Source organism: Panulirus ornatus, chromosome 41 (assembly GCF_036320965.1).
Source record: "Panulirus ornatus isolate Po-2019 chromosome 41, ASM3632096v1, whole genome shotgun sequence".
NCBI lineage: Eukaryota > Metazoa > Arthropoda > Malacostraca > Decapoda > Palinuridae > Panulirus > Panulirus ornatus.
Genome location: NC_092264.1, coordinates 18,742,025 through 18,763,926, shown reverse-complemented (window position 1 = coordinate 18,763,926; position 21,902 = coordinate 18,742,025). Strand labels below are relative to the sequence as shown.

The 21,902-nt window shown below is 45.4% G+C and overlaps 1 protein-coding gene across 1 annotated transcript in view; it reads left to right on the top strand.

Annotated features, from left to right (window-relative positions):
• LOC139761737 (cardioacceleratory peptide receptor-like) overlaps positions 1–21,902 on the top strand; it is a 32,184-nt gene that overhangs the window by 1,955 nt on the left and 8,327 nt on the right. The window contains exons 2-3 of the mRNA XM_071686141.1: positions 14,479–14,722; positions 21,157–21,232. Of these exons, the coding sequence (XP_071542242.1) occupies positions 14,479–14,722; positions 21,157–21,232 (320 nt within the window). The remainder of the gene's footprint in view (positions 1–14,478; positions 14,723–21,156; positions 21,233–21,902) is intronic.

Sequence of the window (21,902 nt, the reverse complement as noted above, 5' to 3'; positions counted from 1 at the left end):
AAAGTTTCATGATAACTGTAGGTGATGGTTCATGATAGGGATGGTGACAGGCTGATATCGCATGTACACAATAGCAAAGTAACATTTTATATGAAATAACCTATGCAATATTTCTTGTTAATATTTTAATTTTTTTTTTTTTTTTTTTTTTTTTTACAACTACTAAGGAGCTCTAAAGCCAAAACGAATTTCATTTTGTATTACATTTTGTATAACAATTTGACGAATAAAGCATCTTATCTTATCTTATCTTATCTTATGCAGTACGCACGGATGACCACAAAACTGCGATCGCTAAACATTGTCATGAAAATGATCACCCTGGCTATAGATCTTGAAAATCCCGTTATTCTATACCCATCTCCTGATTATGTCACACGCAACGTCACTGAATCTGTCTTAATTGTTAATACTAAGAGCTTTGATTTGTCCCCAGGCAATTTTAAAGCCCATCCTAGCTTTAACTAAATCATTATGAGAGAATAGACAAAACACGAAAGCATAAAAAAGTTGTTCAAGACACACCCAGCTACCCAGGTCAACCCCCGTCACGTGACCCTCCTTAATCACTCTCCCTTACAACGGTTACGACCAGACAAGCAGACAGTGCTTGGTCTATACAGATTGGTGTTGGACGGCGGGAATCAAGTGTGATGTCGAGATTTAAATGTTAAACAAAATTGCATGAATTCCTACCGAAGTGCGATTTCACCTTCATATATATATATATTTCTCTCTCTACATATCTATTCACTCTGAGGTCACCAGTCTAAGTTCTGCACTTTGTGGTCAACAACCTTAGCACTTCACACTGAGGTCGCCAACATAAGCACATCTTCCTTGAATCACGTTATGCACTAAGTACCTGACCACCTGGTGATCCTACCAGCGGGCGGACGTGTTAGCCTCCGCATGTGGCGTGTAGCAGCTTCAACTTCTTCCCTGAATCCTCAGATGTTTCTGTTCTCAGATCTCTCATCCTTGGTGACGGTGGCACGTTAAGCCCCTACTGATCACACCACTTCAGGTTGGATGTGATGGTGATGTAGGAGATCAAACATGGTGAGGTGGTGTGGGGCGGAGGAGGTATGAGGGGACGTGAGGTAATTAAGGTACGCTGAAGCTGAATATTAATGATGATTACATTCAAGATATGTTTATATGAACTTTGTCTCTCACACGTACAACATTCTGGCGAGGTTGGCCACGGTTTCTGTATTTCTTTCGCTCTTTTCAGTGTGTCTTTCTATGTATGTATGGTTGAATGTATGTGCGTTTTATTTTTTTGTACATATGTTGTATGTCATATATGACTACATTCATCTACCAGGCCTGTGGGATCACGTATCTGTAGTGATTCCTTAAGCCTGGTAGATGAATGTAATAATACAAGACGTATCTTTAGACAGTTATATTATCCCAATTCATTTGTGAACAAAGCTTACTGGAAAGCTAGGAAGACATTTTATGCTTCTTGTAACAAAAGTCTAAATGTTTAGTGTTGCCCTATTCTCCCAACTTAGCTAATCTAAGACATGTTCTAAAAAACAGTGCTTGTAATGTTACTTTCCAGTATGATAACATCATCAGTAAGACCTTGATAAATAGCAAGCCAAATCATGCAACAATTGGGAGTGTTTACGTCGTCAAATGCAAGGCATGTAAATATATTTATATAGGCCAGACAGGTAAAACTGTAACGGAGATGTGTTATTGGCACCGTCATGCAGTACGCACGGATGACCACAAAACTGCGATCGCTAAACATTGTCATGAAAATGATCACCCTGGCCATAGATCTTGAAAATCCCGTTATTCTATACCCATCTCCTGATTATGTCACACGCAACGTCACTGAATCTGTCTTAATTGCTAATACTAAGAACTTTGATTTGTCCCCAGGCAATTTTAAAGCCCATCCTAGCTTTAACTAAATCATTATGAGAGAATAGACAAAACACGAAAGCATAAAAAAGTTGTTCAAGACACACCCAGCTACCCAGGTCAACCCCCGTCACGTGACCCTCCTTAATCACTCTCCCTTACAACGGTTACGACCAGACAAGCAGACAGTGCTTGGTCTATACAGATTGGTGTTGGACGGCGGGAATCAAGTGTTGTCGAGATTTAAATGTTAAACAAAATTGCATGAATTCCTACCGAAGTGCGATTTCACCTTCATATATATATATATATTTCTCTCTCTACATATCTTTCTCGATGCCAGTTCATCCCTTTTCACAAATTTGCTTTAACCAGATTAATATCAAGTCAACAAAGACGATTTACGGGAATTGAAAGAGAAATACATTTAGAATCAATACTGCTGGTACAGTATACAGTGCTCTATGTGTGGATGCATTATACTGGAAAGAGAGAGAGAGAGAGAGAGAGAGAGAGAGAGAGAGAGAGAGAGAGAGAGAGATGCAGTTCTAGGGACAGTTGCTGTGAACTATTTACTCTGACAATATAGAGACGCCCACGACGGGGAGGGGGAAGGGGAGTGGGTGGCCGGGGATGGGGGCGTCAGTAGGACGGTGGAGTGGGCGGCCGGGGGTGGGGGCGTCGATAGGAGGATGGGGTGGGCGGCCGGGGATGGGGGCGTCGGTAGGAGGGTGGTGGGTATGTGGGAAAGGCGGATGGGTGACCAGGACGAGTACCTACCTACGATAAGCTACATACGATTACCTACCTACCTACTAGTACCTACGACGAGATTTAGCCCAGAAGGCAGGGCTAGCGCTCAGCACACGTCTTGTTTGATGTATCAAACTGTTTCTCTCAGCTGCCGCCTGCATTACATGATCATCTGTTCTTGGTTCATCTGGGATTGATTTCAGCCAAGTGTCAAGTTTTCTTTTAAATGTTCCTGTAGTTGTTCCATGCAGGTCTCTTATTTCTCCTGGTGGTACATGGTATAATGGTCCTTGCTTCCTAGAAATGTTGGGCCGTCATATATGTTTGTCTTATTTGTTTTCGGTATGAGAGGTTTTACAAACACACAAACACACACACACACACACACACACACACACACACACACGTGTTATAAAGTGACTGCTCGAACAAAGAGCTTTCAGTAATGGTGTAGATCATGTCGGATGGCCATGCCAGGTGTAGGTGGTGGAGATTACAGCTACGAGGAGGAAGGTGGAGAGCTGAGTGAGTAACTCTCTGGCAGAGCAACAATCTGGATCTGAGAACCTGGAGACCAACCTGAGGCTTCACCTTCAGGGATGTGAGGAACTTACCTCATGAAAAAACTGACTGAAGGTAATTCAATATTATTTTTCAATGTTATATTGTTGTAACTGTCGATCTGGGTCGGGAGTTATGATAACACTAGAACACCAGCTGGATCTCATGTGATTCAAAGAAAACTGCCAAGGGATGAACAGAACATGTGGGATTTACCTAAGTGTACACCTATTGTTATCTGTTAAGAACTGAAGATAACTTAAGCATACACCAGTTGGTAACTGATGATTACTGAAGATGACAGACATAAGAACAGATATTGGATACTGCGCTTGGCCAGGCACGAGAACTGAAAACAAGACAAGACAATTATAAAGACGGTCATAAGATTCATAAGAACCTCGCGAGACTCACAGAGATACACCACACCACACAGATATCATACATCAAACGTTTAGCATAACCAGGTAAGTACTGGCCTGTTTACCGTGCTGACGATTCCACGCTAAACTGAGTTCGTAAGGCAATGTTCGTGGTTATACACATCCCAGGAGGAGGCAGCCTGCGCATTGAAAAGAAGAGTACAGGGATGGACCTGTCCTGGAGGAGAGTGACACTGGTGGAGAATACCACAGGGTGTTGCCTGACTCTTGTAGGGTTGCGTGACATAATATGACAGTCACTTGGCACTCCAGAAGGTGAGGATCTCCTCTAGACAACCAGGGGGGTCATCCACAGTGGCTGGCCAAACCCAGCCACTTCTCAAAGGTATCAAGTACAGAGAACAAGGAGATCCCTCCAGGGCTAAGGGTTTATGGGTTGTTGGTAAGGAAGGTGTGGCGCTTCAGCCAAGACTAGGAGATTACTCGTCTTATATCTGCCCCATTAACCCTGGGATACGGCGCTACCCTCAGCATCTCACCACACGCACCATATACTTATCCTGGTAATGTTTGTTTTTGTTTCTCGTTCTCTCCCTCTCCTTCAATAACATCTATGATCTTTCCGGTTCTGAATGGCATTTTTTTTCATTTTCTCCAAATTATGTAAACTTCCATCTCGTCTCCTTAGTTCTTTATCTGTTATTATGGTTCATTAAAGTTCTGGCCTCAGTGAGGACTTCTTTATAAGTCGAACGTTTGGCACACAAGAAAAAATATCTGGGGGGCACAACCCTGTGTCCGGAGGTCGGCATCTGTATATGGGAGTTGTGACCTGTATATGAGAGCTGAAGTCTGGACCTGGGAGTCAGGACCTGTATCTAGGGTTTTGGACCTGGATTCTAAAAATAGATTGTGGATTAGGGAGAGAGAAAATGAATCAGGGAGAGAGGATCTGGATCAGGGAGAGAGGATCTGGATCAGGGAGAGAGGATCTGGATCAGGGAGAGAGGATCGGGATCTGGTTATGTGGATCTGAGCCAGGGAGAGAAAAAATGTGGACCAGGGAGTGAAGATATGAAGCAAGGATCAAGGATGAGGGATCAAGGGAGTGGATTTGGATCCAGGAGAGAGATCTACACCCAGGGGGTGAGGAGCCACATCAACCAGGCTAGTACCTTGGTTGTCTCATTAAAAAAGCTTCAGGATATTAAAGTTTAAAACAATGATGTGAAGACAATAACGACTTCTGATGATTTTATGAAAGTTAGATCATGTACCAGATGGTTATCACAGTGAGTTCAACAAACCCAAAATTCGTGGGTGAAAATACGTAGATAAACAACAGCTGATTAAAGAGGAAGTAATCGTGTGTATTCTTATACAACTCTGAGGTCCTTAAGTGTTTTGTTGTTCGCAGTTGGGCCCTGTTCGTCCTCCTCCTGCAGTTGTTTCCCCATTTCAAAAAAAACATTATAAAAATAAGGGAAATAGATTTCACTGACTCGATACCTGACACAACCAGACCAATTCCCGCAAGGTTCCCAAGGCTAAAGAAAACCTCTCCTTGTTATCTAAGACGTCCCACAAGGCATTGCCTCAGGATTGGATTCTCTGCTTCTCGAGTAATTTGCTCAAGACGTTTCTTCTCTTTAAATTCGGTTATTTGTTCCATGCTGGTTCGTCTGTACCATCAGGTATGTGGTGAGGATTGGTTCCATGCTGGTTCGTCTGTACCATCAGGTATGTGGTGAGGATTGGTTTCTCTGTCTCCCGAGGTGTCTGTTGAAGATTGCCCTCTTGTGCTCCAAGTTATTTTCTCTCTGTTCCACATAGACGTATACCTCGAGGTGTCTGTCAAGAAAACTGATTACATTATACCTCATACCATCTGTTCAGGACAAGTTTCTTGATCTCCAAGTTATATGTACAAAACTAATATCTTATCTCCAATTAATCTGTTTGGGAGAAGTTTCTTTTTTTCCTTGTTATCTGTTGAAAACTAGTTATCTGAGTATCATCTGTTCAGAACATTTCTTTTTTATCTATTTCCCTGTTATCTGTTTAGGGCTAGTACCTGTATCTCCCATTTATCTTTTCATAATACGTTTCTTTTAACTATGTTTAGTTTTGTATTCTACTTCCTTTACACCGATTATTATCATTTCCTCATGATGATATACAACATTCCACATGAGTCCTGCCACTTTAGGAAACTTAAACTTTCTTGTTTATTTTTGTCTTGACTGTTGTGACATCATTACTACCAGTGGTCTGTCTGCCGGGTCTTCTATCTGTGACGTCTACATGTTTACGAGAGTCATTTGTTTCTGGCAGTTATTCTCCTCCGTCCGCCACTATAACGTCTAACTTTCTCAAGTTTTCACCTGTATGTTGTGATCACTTGGTACATTCTCCTGTTGTGACAGTCATCTGTCTGTTGCGGCTATTTCTGTACCAGCCATATAACTGTAGTGTTCCTCAGTCTACATATAGCAGTGGCCTGTCGCTGTGATGACCTGTCTGTAGCAGTGACCTGTGTCTGTCATGTGTCTGTTGTGATGACCTGTCTGTAGCAGTGACCTGTGTCTGTCATGTGTCTGTTGTGATGACCTGGCTGTAGCAGTGACCTGTGTCTAACCGTCATGTGTCTGTTGTGATGACCTGGCTGTAGCAGTGACCTGTGTCTGTCATGTGTCTGTTGTGATGACCTGTCTGTAGCAGTGACCTGTGTCTGTCATGTGTCTGTTGTGATGACCTGGCTGTAGCAGTGACCTGTGTCTGTCATGTGTCTGTTGTGATGACCTGTCTGTAGCAGTGACCTGTGTCTGTCATGTGTCTGTTGTGATGACCTGTCTGTAGCAGTGACCTGTGTCTGTCATGTGTCTGTTGTGATGACCTGGCTGTAGCAGTGACCTGTGTCTGTCATGTGTCTGTTGTGATGACCTGTCTGTAGCAGTGACCTGTGTCTGTCATGTGTCTGTTGTGATGACCTGGCTGTAGCAGTGACCTGTGTCTAACCGTCATGTGTCTGTTGTGATGACCTGGCTGTAGCAGTGACCTGTGTCTAACTGTCATGTGTCTGTTGTGATGACCTGGCTGTAGCAGTGACCTGTGTCTAACTGTCATGTGTCTGTTGTGATGACCTGGCTGTAGCAGTGACCTGTGTCTGTCATGTGTCTGTTGTGATGACCTGGCTGTAGCAGTGACCTGTGTCTAACCGTCATGTGTCTGTTGTGATGACCTGGCTGTAGCAGTGACCTGTGTCTAACTGTCATGTGTCTGTTGTGATGACCTGGCTGTAGCAGTGACCTGTGTCTAACTGTCATGTGTCTGTTGTGATGACCTGGCTGTAGCAGTGACCTGTGTCTGTCATGTGTCTGTTGTGATGACCTGGCTGTAGCAGTGACCTGTGTCTGTCATGTGTCTGTTGTGATGACCTGGCTGTAGCAGTGACCTCTCTATAACGGTTATACGTCTTTAGCAATGACGTGACTTGTTTACAATGACCTGTCATCACGTGACACACAAGGTCATGACATATTATCCTAAACCTGACGTCCTTTACTGAAGAGAATCCAGTGTGACCCACAGGGTCAGTGGGGGTGATGGAGTCCCCAGGTTCTCCATCTTACTGATCCTAAAGAAATCATCAGGCGCTCTACCCAGATCATCAGTTCCAGGATCTGTTTCTCACCTCCGCTCCCTGACACAGTACCTACACAGGGAACCCACCTGACCACACTCCTGCAAATGTCTTTACTCAGAGCACCTCCTCCTCCTCCTCCTCCTCCTGCAGCAGCTTTCTCTAAACGTCAGTGTTGGCACTTCAGCATCGCTGACGGACTAACGTAGGAAGTCTCCCTTTTGATTCTCTTTGAGAACTTCACCGTCTCTCCCCTGGTGATGCTTTTGTCTCTGCTGAGCGTGCAGCAGAGGTGGGGGTCGAGGCACAATGCACCCAAGGGACAAGCTTTCAGAGCCTGTCATATGCTAAGGCAAAGGCACTCAGAAGCTCTCAGATGTACCCAAGGATATACGCGGTCACTGGGAACAGTCAGAAGGATTAAGGGCTTTGAAAAGCATCAAGAATTGTCTGGAATTGTATTAAACGTATGATAAAAAAAAACTCCCATAAATGTTAAGAATTGTCTTAAGCTGTTCCAGGGCACTTCAAAGTATTCACAGGATTTCAGAAACGATAGAAAATATAAACTCCATTATAAGTATTCAGAAAAACTATTTAGCATTTAGTAAGACTGAGAAACACTCGAGGGTGTCGGTTAACACTCTGAGGTACACACAAATATTTAGATAATCAGAACCATTTGAATACCTTCAGATTCACTTTAGGGTAATCAAAGAGCGAGTGGAGACTCAGGGGCACTTACTGCTACTGACAGACACTGAACGTTAGTGAAAGGCACTCGAGGATTGTGGAGAGGCACTCAGAGGGGTGAGGCGGGGTGTGGTTGCTCGTCCTTTGTTCTACACTTGCCCCAGGAGAGTGTAGCTCCCGAGGTGTGGATGGCTGTAGTAAAGGTGTGTTTAGTGCCTGGTGGAATGAGGGAGGGAGGGAGGGAGTCAGACTGGGATGTGAGACGATGAACAGAGACGAGCGGAGGAGGAAACACGAAGAATGGATCTTACGGCCAACAGAGTGGGTTTTACGAGGGCATTTGTAACATTGCTCGGACGAGGTAACTTCCTTGTTGAGTTATGACATTCTCTTGCCTCGTAGTCAACACGTTCCCAACATATCTTAAAGATCCATTTTCGGTGCATATCATCTCTGACTCATCTTTTGTCTCTTCTCGTCTCATTTCTCACGACACGTCTCTACATCTCTATGTGTGTTTGTCGTCCTTATTGTCTCACGTCTCGAACACCAGCACAGTACGCAACCTCCAACATAGACACCAACACCATCACCACCATCACCACCATCACCACCATCACCACCATCCCACTGCTACTACCCAACCCCACTATGACCATCACCTCCCAAGTACCACCGCCTCCAGCACTCAGCTCGCTGTCAGGTAACATGGCGTCAGCAACCTCGACCTCACTTAGTCTTCAAGTTACCTGGAGGTGCTTGGGTCTGCGTCTGCTGGAGGAGTTTCCTGGAGATGTGTCTGCTGAACTTTAATCTTGTTACGATGAATCTACTTTACGGTATATATCGTCCACCGTCTCTGCTGGAATGCTCAGGTTTTCAACTTCTTCATGTGTTCTTTTTCTTTTTTTTGATAGATTACAGCCATATGTTACTTCTCTCTCTCTCTCTCTCTCTCTCTCTCTCTCTCTCTCTCTCTCTCTCTCTCTCTCTCTCTCTCTCTCTCTCCGTCTTTCTATCTCTGCCATCATACTTCTCCGCCAGGCACAAACACTGTTGCTGGATGTAGTCCTGTGATGGTCGATAGATGGTTCCCCGGCTGAGGAGTGTTCTGGGTCGCAAGCCTCACTCACTGGACGGTGGTGTTGGAACCCCTCAGGTTCCTGGAAGGGCTGACAGCAGCTCTAACTGGATTCTGGCCAGATTAGTAGCTGAGAGGGTCCCGACGGAGAGGAGGAGTATGAGGCGACCTTACCAACGCTCACTTTGATGTAGACACGTCTGTCTCCCTCTGACGTCCTCCCATCGACTCGAGACCGAGATCTCTGAAACTAATTGGTGCTCTTGACTGGGACATGTTCGCCGTCGATGGGTCATTTAACTCTCAGAGAGAGAGAGAGAGAGAGAGAGAGAGAGAGAGAGAGAGAGAGAGAGAGAGAGAGAGAGAGAGAGAGAGAGAGAGAGAGAGAGAGAGAGAGAGAGAGAGAGAGGAGTATAGATCCTGGAGTCAGTAGGAGTCAAACTGAAGTTGAAAATAAGCGACCGACATGTGACACTTGGTCCAAAGTGGCTAGACCTCGACGCGCCTCGTGAAAAGTGAGATTTCGACCTTAAAAACGTACTGTACTGGTCGTACGATGGTGACTGGTGTCGACCAACTGTACTGGTCGTATGATGACGACCGGTATCGACCAACTGTACTGGTTGTATGATGACGACCAGTGTCGACCATCTGTACTGGTCGTATGATGGTGACTGGTGTCGACCAATTGTACTGGTTGTATGATGACGACCAGTGTCGACCATCTGTACTGGTCGTATGATGGTGACTGGTGTCGACCAACTGTACTGGTTGTATGATACGTAGAGTCGACCAAGTGCATCTGTTTCCTGTCTGTCTGTTTGCCTTTTTTTCTGTTTCCCTCACAATTTTCCTCTTTTTCTTTTCATGTCTATCTGTCTGTCTCATTCTCTATTTCCCTCTTCTCATCTTGTCCATATCATCGTTTCTGTTCTTTTCTTAAACGAAAAAAATAGCTTGGCAGCCAGGAGTCTCACGTGAGATGGACAGGCGAACGTAGGCTCCAACATTTTGCCTCGTGCCAGACATGGCTAACGTCCATAGAGAAGGATCCATCCCTGCCAGGATCAGGACGTCCACAGAGAAAGATCCATCCCTGCCAGGACCAGGACGTCCATAGAGAAGGATCCATCCCTGCCAGGACCAGGACGTCCATAGAGAAGGATCCATCCCTGCCAGGACCAGGACGATCATAGAGAAGGATCCATCCCTGCCAGGACCAGGACGTCCATAGAGAAGGATCCATCCCTGCCAGGATCAGGACGTCCACAGAGAAAGATCCATCCCTGCCAGGACCAGGACGATCATAGAGAAGGATCCATCCCTGCCAGGACCAGGACGATCATAGAGAAGGATCCATCCCTGCCAGGACCAGGACGATCATAGAGAAGGATCCATCCCTGCCAGGAGCAAGAATGTTCACTAATATCATCCTATTCTTTTCAAAGCTGTTGGCTCCCCTCTGGTTCTTCACGTGGCCCTGCCTCCCTCCCTCCCTCCCTCTGCTCGTGCTTGAGCAACATCTCGGTTCTCGTGTGACGTATCTCGAGCGCAGCAGCTGTTGTGCTTCCCAGGTCCTCTCAGATACACCCACGTCCTTCCAGACGCAGCCTCATTCTCTCAGACGCACCCAAAGCCTACTCAGGTCCACCCAGGTCAACACAGACCTTACCAGATCTACCCAAGTCCACCCAGGTCAACACAGGACTTACCAGATCTACCCAAGTCCACCCAGGTCAACACAGGACTTACCAGATCTACCCAAGTCCACCCAGGTCAACACAGGACTTACCAGATCTACCCAAGTCCACCCAGGTCAACACAGGCCTTACCAGGTCTACCCAAGTCCACCCAGGTCAACACAGGCTTTTCCTGATCAACACAAGTCCTCTCAGATCTACCCAGATCCCTCCCAGTTCCCTCCAGATCCTCCCAAAGTCCATCCAAATCTAGCTAGATCCAGCTGGGTCCTCCAGGTCCACTTCGGACTTTTTAGATCCATCCAGGTCCACGTCCTCTTACATCCATCCAGATCCTGTAGATGAACACGGATCCTCTTGGATCCATCCAGGTTCAAGATATGGAATATACACAGTGTCTGTTCTCAGCATGTTGCTGGGGCTTCTGCTGCTGAATCTCTCTCTCTCTCTCTCTCTCTCTCTCTCTCTCTCTCTCTCTCTCTCTCTCTCTCTCTCTCTCTCTCTCTCTCTCTCTCTCTCTTCTCTCTCTCTCTCTCTCTCTCTCTCTCTCTCCCCTCTCTCTTATTTACCACTTTCTAGTTCATCTCTCGTCCTTCTAAAAAGTTCCTCATGTCAAAACCCAACCTCTTAAAACTTTTTCTGCCACTCACACATCTCCCTGCCTCTCACAAGACTCCCTGCCTCTCACATCAGCCCTTCTCACCCTCTATCTCTAACTCTCTCTTTTAACGTTACTCTCACTTCGTATCTTTCCCCCTTCGTCCCACTATCACCTTCTCCAACGTCTCTTTCTCTTTCAATAAGTTCCATCCGACATTTGCTCTTACTCACATTTCCTTCCCCTGTCACTGTAAACAAGAGAGTGATAAGAGTTGATCCCTGTCGTCTAAAATCCTCCCTGTTTTTCTGAACGTTTTCTAACATTACATTGATAAGTCTTACCGACAGAAAACAGTAAATGGTTATTTGGCTTTGTAAAGTTTTCGGAAGGTGTTCCTATTATCTTTGATACGGTTATAAAGGTATTCACACAACAATACTATAAAAGATATAATGCTGATGCTTCAGCAGTTACAAGACAACTTATAAGTCATTCATGAGTTAAGAATAGTAATGAAATATGATGTGTTCATCACGTGATCATCTCGTGTTCATCATTCATTCATAATTTGTGATGTTTAACAAGGTTTGCTGAGAGCTCTCTCATCCATACTCGGCTCGCTGCCACACATCTCTCTAACACTCCCATTCACTACACGATCGACCCTCCTCACTCCACACATTACCCTCAGGCGTTTCATTCCATACACGTCCAACAGTTTGCATTCTTTTTTTATTCAGGGCCCAAGACTCACACCCACACAACAACTTCGAGAATAATCTATCATCAGATATACCCATCTTTGTCCCACAGATAATGACTTCCCCTTTTGCACACTCTTCAGTGCACGCAGGACCTCTGCCCCGTCTCCCACCATATGTTCCCATAGTTTCAGCCCGTGCCACTTCCAGGTATCTAAAGCTCTCCAAGTTCTCTTCATTCAAACTCACTCATAACATCATGTCTCTCTCATTGCTATGTCTCAATATCCTACATTCATTAATATTTACTCTTAATTTTCTCCTTTCATATACTCTCCCAAAATCAGACTCCAGCTTCTGCAGTTTCTCTCTCATGTCCGCACCAGAACTCTAAGAATCCTACTCTAAGGATGCTGTACACTTAGCCATCTCTTCAGAACCCCCGCATTTAGCTCCCTCATTATCCCATCGATATATAGATATAACAGTTATGGTGCCATTGTAATCCCACGCGCCCTTGACGTAGATCCTCCTTCACTTGTAACCACTCGTCATCCTCCGTTCCTACTCGCATGTATGCCCTACTCTCCCAGTATAACACTTCACTGCCTCACGTAGTTTTTCCTCCAGCACCGTATAGTCATGGCACCATTTATGTGGCCTCTCTGTCATCTCCATCATACGCTTCCCCAAGGTTCATATATATATATATATATATATATATATATATATATATATATATATATATATATATATATATATATATATATATATATATATATATATATATATATATATATATATATATATATATTTATATATATTTATATATCGTACGTGTAAAGAATTGTTTCTCTCTTTGAAGGTATGACTTTCAAGTCATTATAAAAACACTCTCATTAACATGTTTACCTCGTTGATGGACTGAAAATATTCTCTCACCATCATCAAAAATATAAGAAAAAGATTATAAATATATGAGAACTATTGACCCAGCTCTCATTGGTCAAAGGTCAAAGCAGCGTAGATCAGAAATGGTTTCCCATTTTCCCTTGCATTACGCGAGCTGTCGATATGGAATATATTAACCAATATGATGAGCCCGGGCAGAGGGCGTCGTGCCAGCCAGGAGGAAGTAATGTTGGAGCTTCCCACAGCCAGTACCATGAGAAGGTTCCTCGCCGCCCACCCACACAACGTATTCTTCAGCATAACATGTTCGTAAATCAGGTACCGAGGTGAAGGTGCAGGTTCTGCGTGCGGCTCCTGGCTGTAGTGAACAAGATTCTCTGGAAATTCGTGTTCCTTGTTGGGAATACATCAAAGTATTTAAGAGTTTTAATCCTGTGAGCAAGACTGAACGACCTCTGGGAACAACGGGACGAACCATGGGTATGGGGTGTGTCCTTTGATCTGACCCCAAAGGGTTAGGTCAGGTCAAAACTCACACTAGCATTCCCAGAAGTCGTACCGTCGTGTTCCGTGATCCAGGTGTAGTGCTGAAGGGTCGTACCGTCGTGTTCCGTGATCCAGATGTAGTGCTGCAGGGTCGTACCGTCGTGCTCGGATGTTAATGTGTGATATCAGTTAGCTGTAGTGAAGGAGGACACAGAAGGTGGTGGTCGTCGTAGGCACTGATGTATCCACCGTTGATGTTCTCGTGGTGTTACGTTAACCAGAGTAGAACGTTTACAGAATTACTTGATAGCCATATCATACCGTATGGTCACACTGTATAACTACACCATACCATACAGCCATGTTGTACGGGTACACTGTGTCCACTAGTCAGCATCTATTCTCTCTTCAGGGACCAGTTCATGCATGTGTCCTGGGCAGCCAGAAAAGCCATCTATGACCTACAACATGTCTGCTGTTTAGATGTAATCCCTACCCATCAGGTGGTCTGCGAGGCATCAGTCATGCCTCAAAGATTAGTCGGTAAGGCACAGTTCCTCACACAACCTCGAGGCATCAGCACCAGGCCGACTGAAAAACTAGAAATGCATAACACTGATTACGTCCCCAGCACAGGCTGCCCAGCCCACTGCCCAGCCCAGGCTGCCCAGCCCAGGCTGCCCAGCCCAGGCTGCCCAGCCCAGGCTGCCCAGCACAGGCTGCCCAGCCCAGGCTACCCAGCCCAGGCTGCCCAGCCCAGGCTGCCCAGCCCAGGCTGCCCAGCACAGGCTGCCCAGCCCAGGCTGCCCAGCCCAGGCTGCCCAGCCCACTGCCCAGCTCTCTGCCATACTTTATAGAATGATAAATTTTGTAGTGTAAAACGAAGTCCCGCCGCTGAGCACTAATGACTCCTCTCATCCCTGATGGGCAGCTGATATTTCAGTTAACGAGCGAATCAACAAAGGGCTCTAACGACCTCCCTTCTCACTAACAGGCTGACTGACTCTAGGTAGAAAAATAAAAACGTTTCTTTATACCTTTGATTTTCCTTCTATAACGTTCCTGGCTTCTGGGCCGCAGGTCAGCTGATGTGGGAGGTGCTGGACATGCACTGGTACCTCTCCAACACGGCCTGTAAGCTGTACAAGGTGGTCTCCACCTTCGCCATCACCTCCAGTAACTACATGCTCGTTGCCATCGCTATCGACCGGCATGAGGCGGTGGTGAGACCGCTCAACCCCTTCATCAGTGCCAAGAACCTGGTGTTGGCAGCCTGGGCCGTTAGCCTCCTTCCCTCCCTGCCCAACCTTTTCGTCTTTTTGAGGTAAGTGACTTTAATGGCTTTTCTTGATGCAATTCTACTGAGCGTTTTTGCTTCAGCAAATGTCTCCAGGTATTTGCTTCTGTTTCTCTGGTAGGATTTCCTCATAATATCTTCTTCAGGCAGGTCCTCGAGTCGTCCTTTCGTTTATTCATCAGGTATTTGTCTCTGATTTAACTATATCCTTAAGTCCCCTCGTGTCCCTTCAGGAAGGTCCTCAGGTACCCTCTGTGTATACTTTCAAGTTAGGTTTACATAGATGGCCCTGTTTCATGTGGGCTCCCTCACCTTTTCTTCCTCGTGTAGAACATCCCAGCAGGTATTCTCAATCTCGGTTTTTTTTTTTAAGCTCAATTCTTGAACTTTTCATTTTGATATATATTCTTGTCAGGTGTTTTCTCTTTAAATATATTCTCATCCTCATATTTATACTATCTTCCTCTCATATTCTTACGTTCGCTCCTCTCACCCTTCATCGTCATTAGTTTCTTTCCTCATTCCTAAGTGTTTTCTCCTCTCATTTCTCGCAGTCTTTCTGGTATCTATTATCACTGATCTTATTCTCAAGTGTTCCAATTAGCATCGTCATCTTAGTTGCGTGAAAGAAAGATGGATAAGGCAAGACCAAGACACTTGAAGAAATGGAACAGTTAAGAGGATGAGACAAGGTGAACCTTGATACGATAAGGCTTGGCAAAACAACTTTGAGCAGAACTTGACATGAAAGTACAAGGATGAGTGAGATATTGAAAGTCATGTCAAGATAACGTATGACAGACAACAGCAAGACAAACCATGATATGACATGGCGAAGCTGGACCATAACATGTCATACCTACGACGGAAAAGACAAGAAGACTGAGGAGGCTGGGTTACGAAGCTGAAGAAAACACTGAAACGAATAACAAGACAATAGAAGAAAAGGGAAGAGACAGAACATAACATGATAAACAAGAACAGAATCAAATGAAACAAGAAAACTATATTCAGAGCTTAGGATAAAAACGTCATCCAAGTAAAGGCACGAACGCTACATGCACAACTCCAGAAAAATTCAACAAAAAAAAAGATGGAATGCAGCAGGTCAAGGGATGACAGGAGGGAGAAGACACGAGCAATACAGGATAATGTGTGACGGAACAAATGACACAATACAAGCTGTAGCCACACAGTTGGAGGAGGGGCGGGTGGCAGTAGCTGGCTGACTCCCCGACAAAAAAGGGAAGAGAAAGATTTGCCATCTGTTGTGAGAACGTGACTGAGAAACACAGTTCCTCATCACGGGAGAGGACAGATCAAGGCACATCTCACAAACCTCTCACCTACCACTCGCCAATAACTTCTAGGTGAAAGACATTCCAGTTTATGCATATCTTCAATATTTCTATTAGTTTACCCTAATTACTTTATATTCCGAACTCTCTCAAAACATGAAATAAATTATGGATTCTTAACCATACACTTCCTTGTGTATATGTAAGAGCAATATTTCCATACCTTGTGCATCTAACTTAAACGTTTTCACATATAATATGTGAGGGAGGGGGATTGGGGGGGGGAGGGGCATACTACCTCGGTATCCTGGGCGAGCAAGGCAACGACGCGACTGAGAGGAGTGGAAGCTGGGCATAAAAGATCCTCCATGTTGTGTAAACTTTCCAAATCAGGCAACAGAAAGATGAGGGAAACAACGAGTCTTCCACAAAGGCTCAGTTTTATGCCCCTAAGTTACCTCGATGAAGCATGATAGACACACACACACACACACACACAAACACAGACACACACACACACGCAGGTTCAGATGATACATATATGACACGTTGCCACAATATATCCATGAGCGGCTCTCATAATATAGCCAAATAGTTGAAATACTTAAGAGAGACTTAGCTAACATGGCTCATGACAGATTTGGAGGAAGCGTCCTGATAGCTTACGATAAATGACCCAACAGATAAAGGAAATATCCTCGATAAATCACAGAAGATAACTCGAGCAAGTTCTCATAACATAGCCCTGAGAAATGTTATAGAAAACAGCGAGGGAAGGTCTGAAAAAATGAGTCCCAAGACAGACTCAGGAAATACGGCCCTGTAAGGTGAACTGGATCTCGAATATAAAGGTTCAAGATGGTTGATGGGACATCCTGGATGGCAGCGAGGACTGGCGACCAAGATACAAGTACCTGTAGCAGCTGGCATCTTGACTCTCTGCTGCTGCATGATCAACACAGACGAGGAGGTTGTCACTGGTAGATGATACCTCACACTTTATGAACTATTGTAACTGAGAACCATACAGTCGTTTTATTCTCCAAGGAATTATGTGAGAATTTCGGTAAAATATAGAGCGAAAAGGTACTTTCATACACTTAAAATGATTCTAGATTATTTTTGTGTAGAGCAATGGAACTTATGAGTCTTCAGTAACTGAGTGCCACCTTCAGGGCCACACTGGGCCACCCGAGACATCAAGAAAATCTATATTTCTTGGTTATACCACATGAGTTGCCCTCACAGTGGCCGAGAGCCAGAGAAAACGTTAGATACTGAATCATGTCGCCCTATCCTGCCTGCATACAGTGTGTGTGTGTGTGTGTGTGTGTGTGTGTAATGTTCCTAAGGTGAGCATGAACGTCTCCCAGGGAGGCGGACACGTTGATTGAAGATCTTGGCTGCGTCCGTCGTGCAGACAGGTCGCTGGTCCCCACTCAACGACCCGGTCATCAGTTCTTGAAAAATATCAGGAAATATAAACTACGTGATCACATCTCACATCATCTCGAAATACATTTCCAATGTTTCGTATATTGTATATATATTCCATACTTGCTCGCCGCTTCCCGTGTTAACAAGGTAGCACCAAAACAGAACAAAGGCCTCATTCGGACACACACACCCACACACACTCCCACACACACACACACACACACACTCCCACGCCCCTCCAATCCCTGCCAGATCACGGGATTATTGTGACAGACACTAACATGCTGCCACGTTTAATGGTTCAACAACAATTACTCGCGACCAAACAACACTGTTTGAAGGTTATGGTATGCGTGTGTTAGGACATACGTTCTCAATACAGATCAAGTGACTTCACTGTAAGTGAAAGACGTTAACAGCTGATGTAACTTGTACTTCCCAGAAGAGCATTTTATAAGGACTGTTCATGAAGGAAGACGAACTTAAATAAAAGACGTGAGGAACCAAAGGTTTTGATAACGGATGTCTTTGTGCAGGTGTTGGGACGCTGCCTGGTCTTTGTGCAGGTGTTGGGACGCTGCCTGGTCTTCGTGGAGGTGTACAGGAGTTTGATATAGTGTCGTCCTCTCCTCTACCTGTAGTATCTCCAGCCAGTCCTCTTGTTCGTCTGTCTGTGCGACCATCCTCATCATGCCCTTGTGCCTCCAGGACATCTCTGACCTTTTCCTTCTCTTAAGAAGCTAGTCTTTCTTTCATGTGAATCAAAATGATCATCTTACAGTTAGAATATATCGACCAGTCTGTAGCGGCCCATTTTACTCCTCATTTTCCTGGTGAAGTTCGGGTTGCTCTTACTTGATTCCTGTTTTCTTTATCACCATCCATCTCCACACTTAGCTTCCCCTCATGGGTCCTCTCCCGCCATGAGTGATCCCTCATGTTTCATGTATCTGTCATCTCACAGCTACTGTCAGCTCAGCAGCCACTGTTATTGTAGATTCTCCAGGTATTAACCTGGCCAGGGCCAGTCTCAAGGCGGCAACTCCTCCCACTGATCCCTATTTGTCAGTGATGTTCTCTTTAGCTCGTGTATCATTATTCAGTCATCTCTCTTTCCTTTTCCTAATTTCCTGTTCCTCTTCCTCTTCTCTCCTCTCACTGTTCTGGATACCCACTGAGGATTTCTATTCCCTCCGTGTGACTCAATTCAATTTTGTGGCAGCCTTCTGATTCGGATGGGACAGCCACCGTGATTGATGGTGCGTCTCCATCCGTCCTAGCTTTACCTAGAGCTATTTCGAGCCTCTCATTTCTTCTGATTCATTAGTAAGTCACTCCAACTCCCCCTCTTCAAGTCGTCCTTTTTTTTTTCTCCCTGTCTGTGCATCAGCCCAGGCTAGGTAGGCCACCTGCCTGTTAACACTGAGGACCTGGGCTCGATTCTTGGAATGCCTGGTACGAAACAGTTTGCAACAGATGTTGCTCTTGCAATATCTGGGTCACATCCCTCCCAGACGCCTTGCGCCTCCGCTGCCACTGCACCTTCAGGGAAGTTCCTTATTTCCCACATGACGATGGAAAAGTCCCTCCCGCGTCTATTCACTGCAGCATCCTATTCCATTTATGTTCATAAACGAGGCGTCGCGAGGGAGGGTGGAGCGGCCCTCCAGGTCTGCCGCTCCCCTTGTCTCATTGAATGGGTCTCCGCTGGCCGTGGAGGGCTGGGCGCAGGAGGCCTTTACGGTGGTGGGGGACTCTGGCGGTGTCTGTGCTGCCGTGGTAGTGTATTGGTGGTGTTATTGTGGTGGTGGTGTTGATGGCGATGTGTTGCAGTGGTGTTCTGGTGGTGTTTACGTTGTGGTGGTGTTGTGGTGGTGGTGGTGTTGTGGTGGTGGTGGTGTTGTAGTGATGTTCTTGTGGTGGTGTTGTTGTGGTGGTGGTGTTGTAGTGATGTTCTTGTGGTGGTGTTGTTGTGGTGGTGGTGTTGTAGTGATGTTCTTGTGGTGGTGTTGTTGTGGTGGTGGTGTTGTAGTGATGTTCTTGTGGTGGTGTTGTTGTGGTGGTGGTGTTGTAGTGATGTTCTTGTGGTGGTGTTGTTGTGGTGGTGGTGTTGTAGTGATGTTCTTGTGGTGGTGTTGTTGTGGTGGTGGTGTTGCAGTGATGTTCTTGTGGTGGTGTTGTTGTGGTGGTGGCGGAGAGTGCGTTATGGGCCGCCTATTGGTGTCCATGGGAGTTGGTGTGTGGCTTGTGGTGGGAGTGAAGGTTCATGTGATACGGCCCGCGAGAGACAGATTCCCTCCTCCTACTGTGCAGGTAGGTCATTACACACACACACACACACACCTAAGCAAAATTACTCATCATTTATGTTCACTCTCTCGCATTTTTCCATAGAAATACAAGAGCTCACACTTACTGTGAAGATGAAATGGGGAAAAAAAAGAACTGCTAGGTTCGCCAGCCTGACTGGGAGATATGAGAGGATCCAGTGACTGGCGTTTGCTTCCAGGAAGGTCTCCCACTTGACACAACATAAACTTTTTCCTCCAACTTCCAACTGGGCACAAAAGATTGTCAGTCCTTTTGAAAACGATTTTTAGAATCATCATTGCAAACACCATGGAAAGGTAAGTTGGTATCACTTTATTGTGGATCCTTCTGTATCTCTCAGGAGAAATCATCTTTAAGAAGATGTTGCTAAATATAAAACATTTGATCAAAGACACAATGAAGTCGTACTTGTTACGGAAACAATGTGCACAAAAGACCCATCGTCAAGTGCTCAAGAGAAAGAACCTTAGTGACTAAAAGCTTCCCATACGATACATCCTGGTTTTTTTTTCTTGGGAAAAGTCTTTCGAAAAACTTTTACTACAAGGAAAGAGGCGCAAGGGAGAGACGACCTTTCCAAGATTTGCCTGAAAGGAAGCTCTGAAGACTTGCATGGGGAGATGCTCCTGAGAGAGACGCTGTCTTGTGTAACGACTCAGTCAGTATATTGTTTATAGACTCAGCTGGGAGCCATGGTCTCTGGGTGCAGGGTCATGGGAGCGGGACTCTGCCTGAAGCAAAAACGTCCAGTATGTCTTCCAGAGATACGTCTGGCACAGAGTTTCCTGACGGCATAAAATGGTTTCCAGGGGAAGCAAGTTACTCAATATTTTTTTCAGAGAAGATAATCTTTCCCGTGACTAAAGATAACCTAAATGTTTTGCTTATATTTTCCCACGGACGAAAGTTACAGTCTGAACTTGGATCTTCCGCCACATTACCCAGGGAGATGGATCTCTCCACACAATATAGATAATGATCACAGACGAACTCATCTCTCTCAGCTGTCTGGGCCTCTGTGGAATCTCATCCTCCCACAGCGTGTTTGAGGAGACTTCAAACAATTGCTGACTGCGAGAGCGAATGTTTGATGGTGTTCGAACTCTTTAAAGACGTCTTACAGTCACTGAGGATGCTGCCGTGGCTTCACGGGTAGCACAAGGTTATATGACACTTTTGTTCATCTGAATCACATGCGAGGCCACACCTCCACACGCCCGCACCAACCCCACACTGTACTCACACGTACCCACACCTCCACACTATCCCCACACGTACCAGCCACACCTCACTCACCCTCACACAAGATATCCCCTTCTGTGAGCCTAGCCGCACCCCCCCACCTCCTCATACCTGCTGCCCCCCACACTGATAAAGCCTCCTTCTCCCCCTCAGGCACGTCACCCCGGAGGGCGGCGCTTACTGCGTCTCCAAGTTTTATACCAAAGATCTCGACAATAATTTTAGGAAGGTGAGTTGTGTGTGTGTGTGTGTGTGTGTGTGTGTGTGTGTGTGTGTGTGACATGACTGGTTATGTATTGAGTGATAAACTTGACGGGGACATGAAGTAACGACCCAGTAATTCCTTAACCTCAATTTTTGTTTAAATTGATCCGATTACGCGTTGGCCTGACTGGTTTGTTGACGTCACCAGCTGATGATGACCTGCTTACCTGTAATGATCATATCAATAATCTATTGATTTTATGATGTAATGAATTTCACTTTGTATGTTGACCTGATGATGACCTCTTCTTATAATGACCTAGCGCTGGATGGCATGACACGTCTCAATCATGACCTTAACATTTAACTGACAAGATTTACTCTGGCGTGTTGAGCTCGATTGATGATGAACAATGGTTTTCCATTGTTCTGATGATCTGGTGCTGTGACCTATTGTTATAAAGAACGGCTGACCTGTCCTGACATTGTTGACCTAATAACCAATTGAGATGATGACCTCTTCACTGATCGGTCCTGCCTAAAGTCCTGTATAGAGTATGAACGTAGGATACAATGACAGTCCTGCAGGATCTCATCTCGTCATAGAGCAACAGGTCCTCCGTTATCTGTCCCTCCACTGCATAACTGAATAACCTGTGGAAGATGACCTGCTGACCTGACAACCTTATGATAAC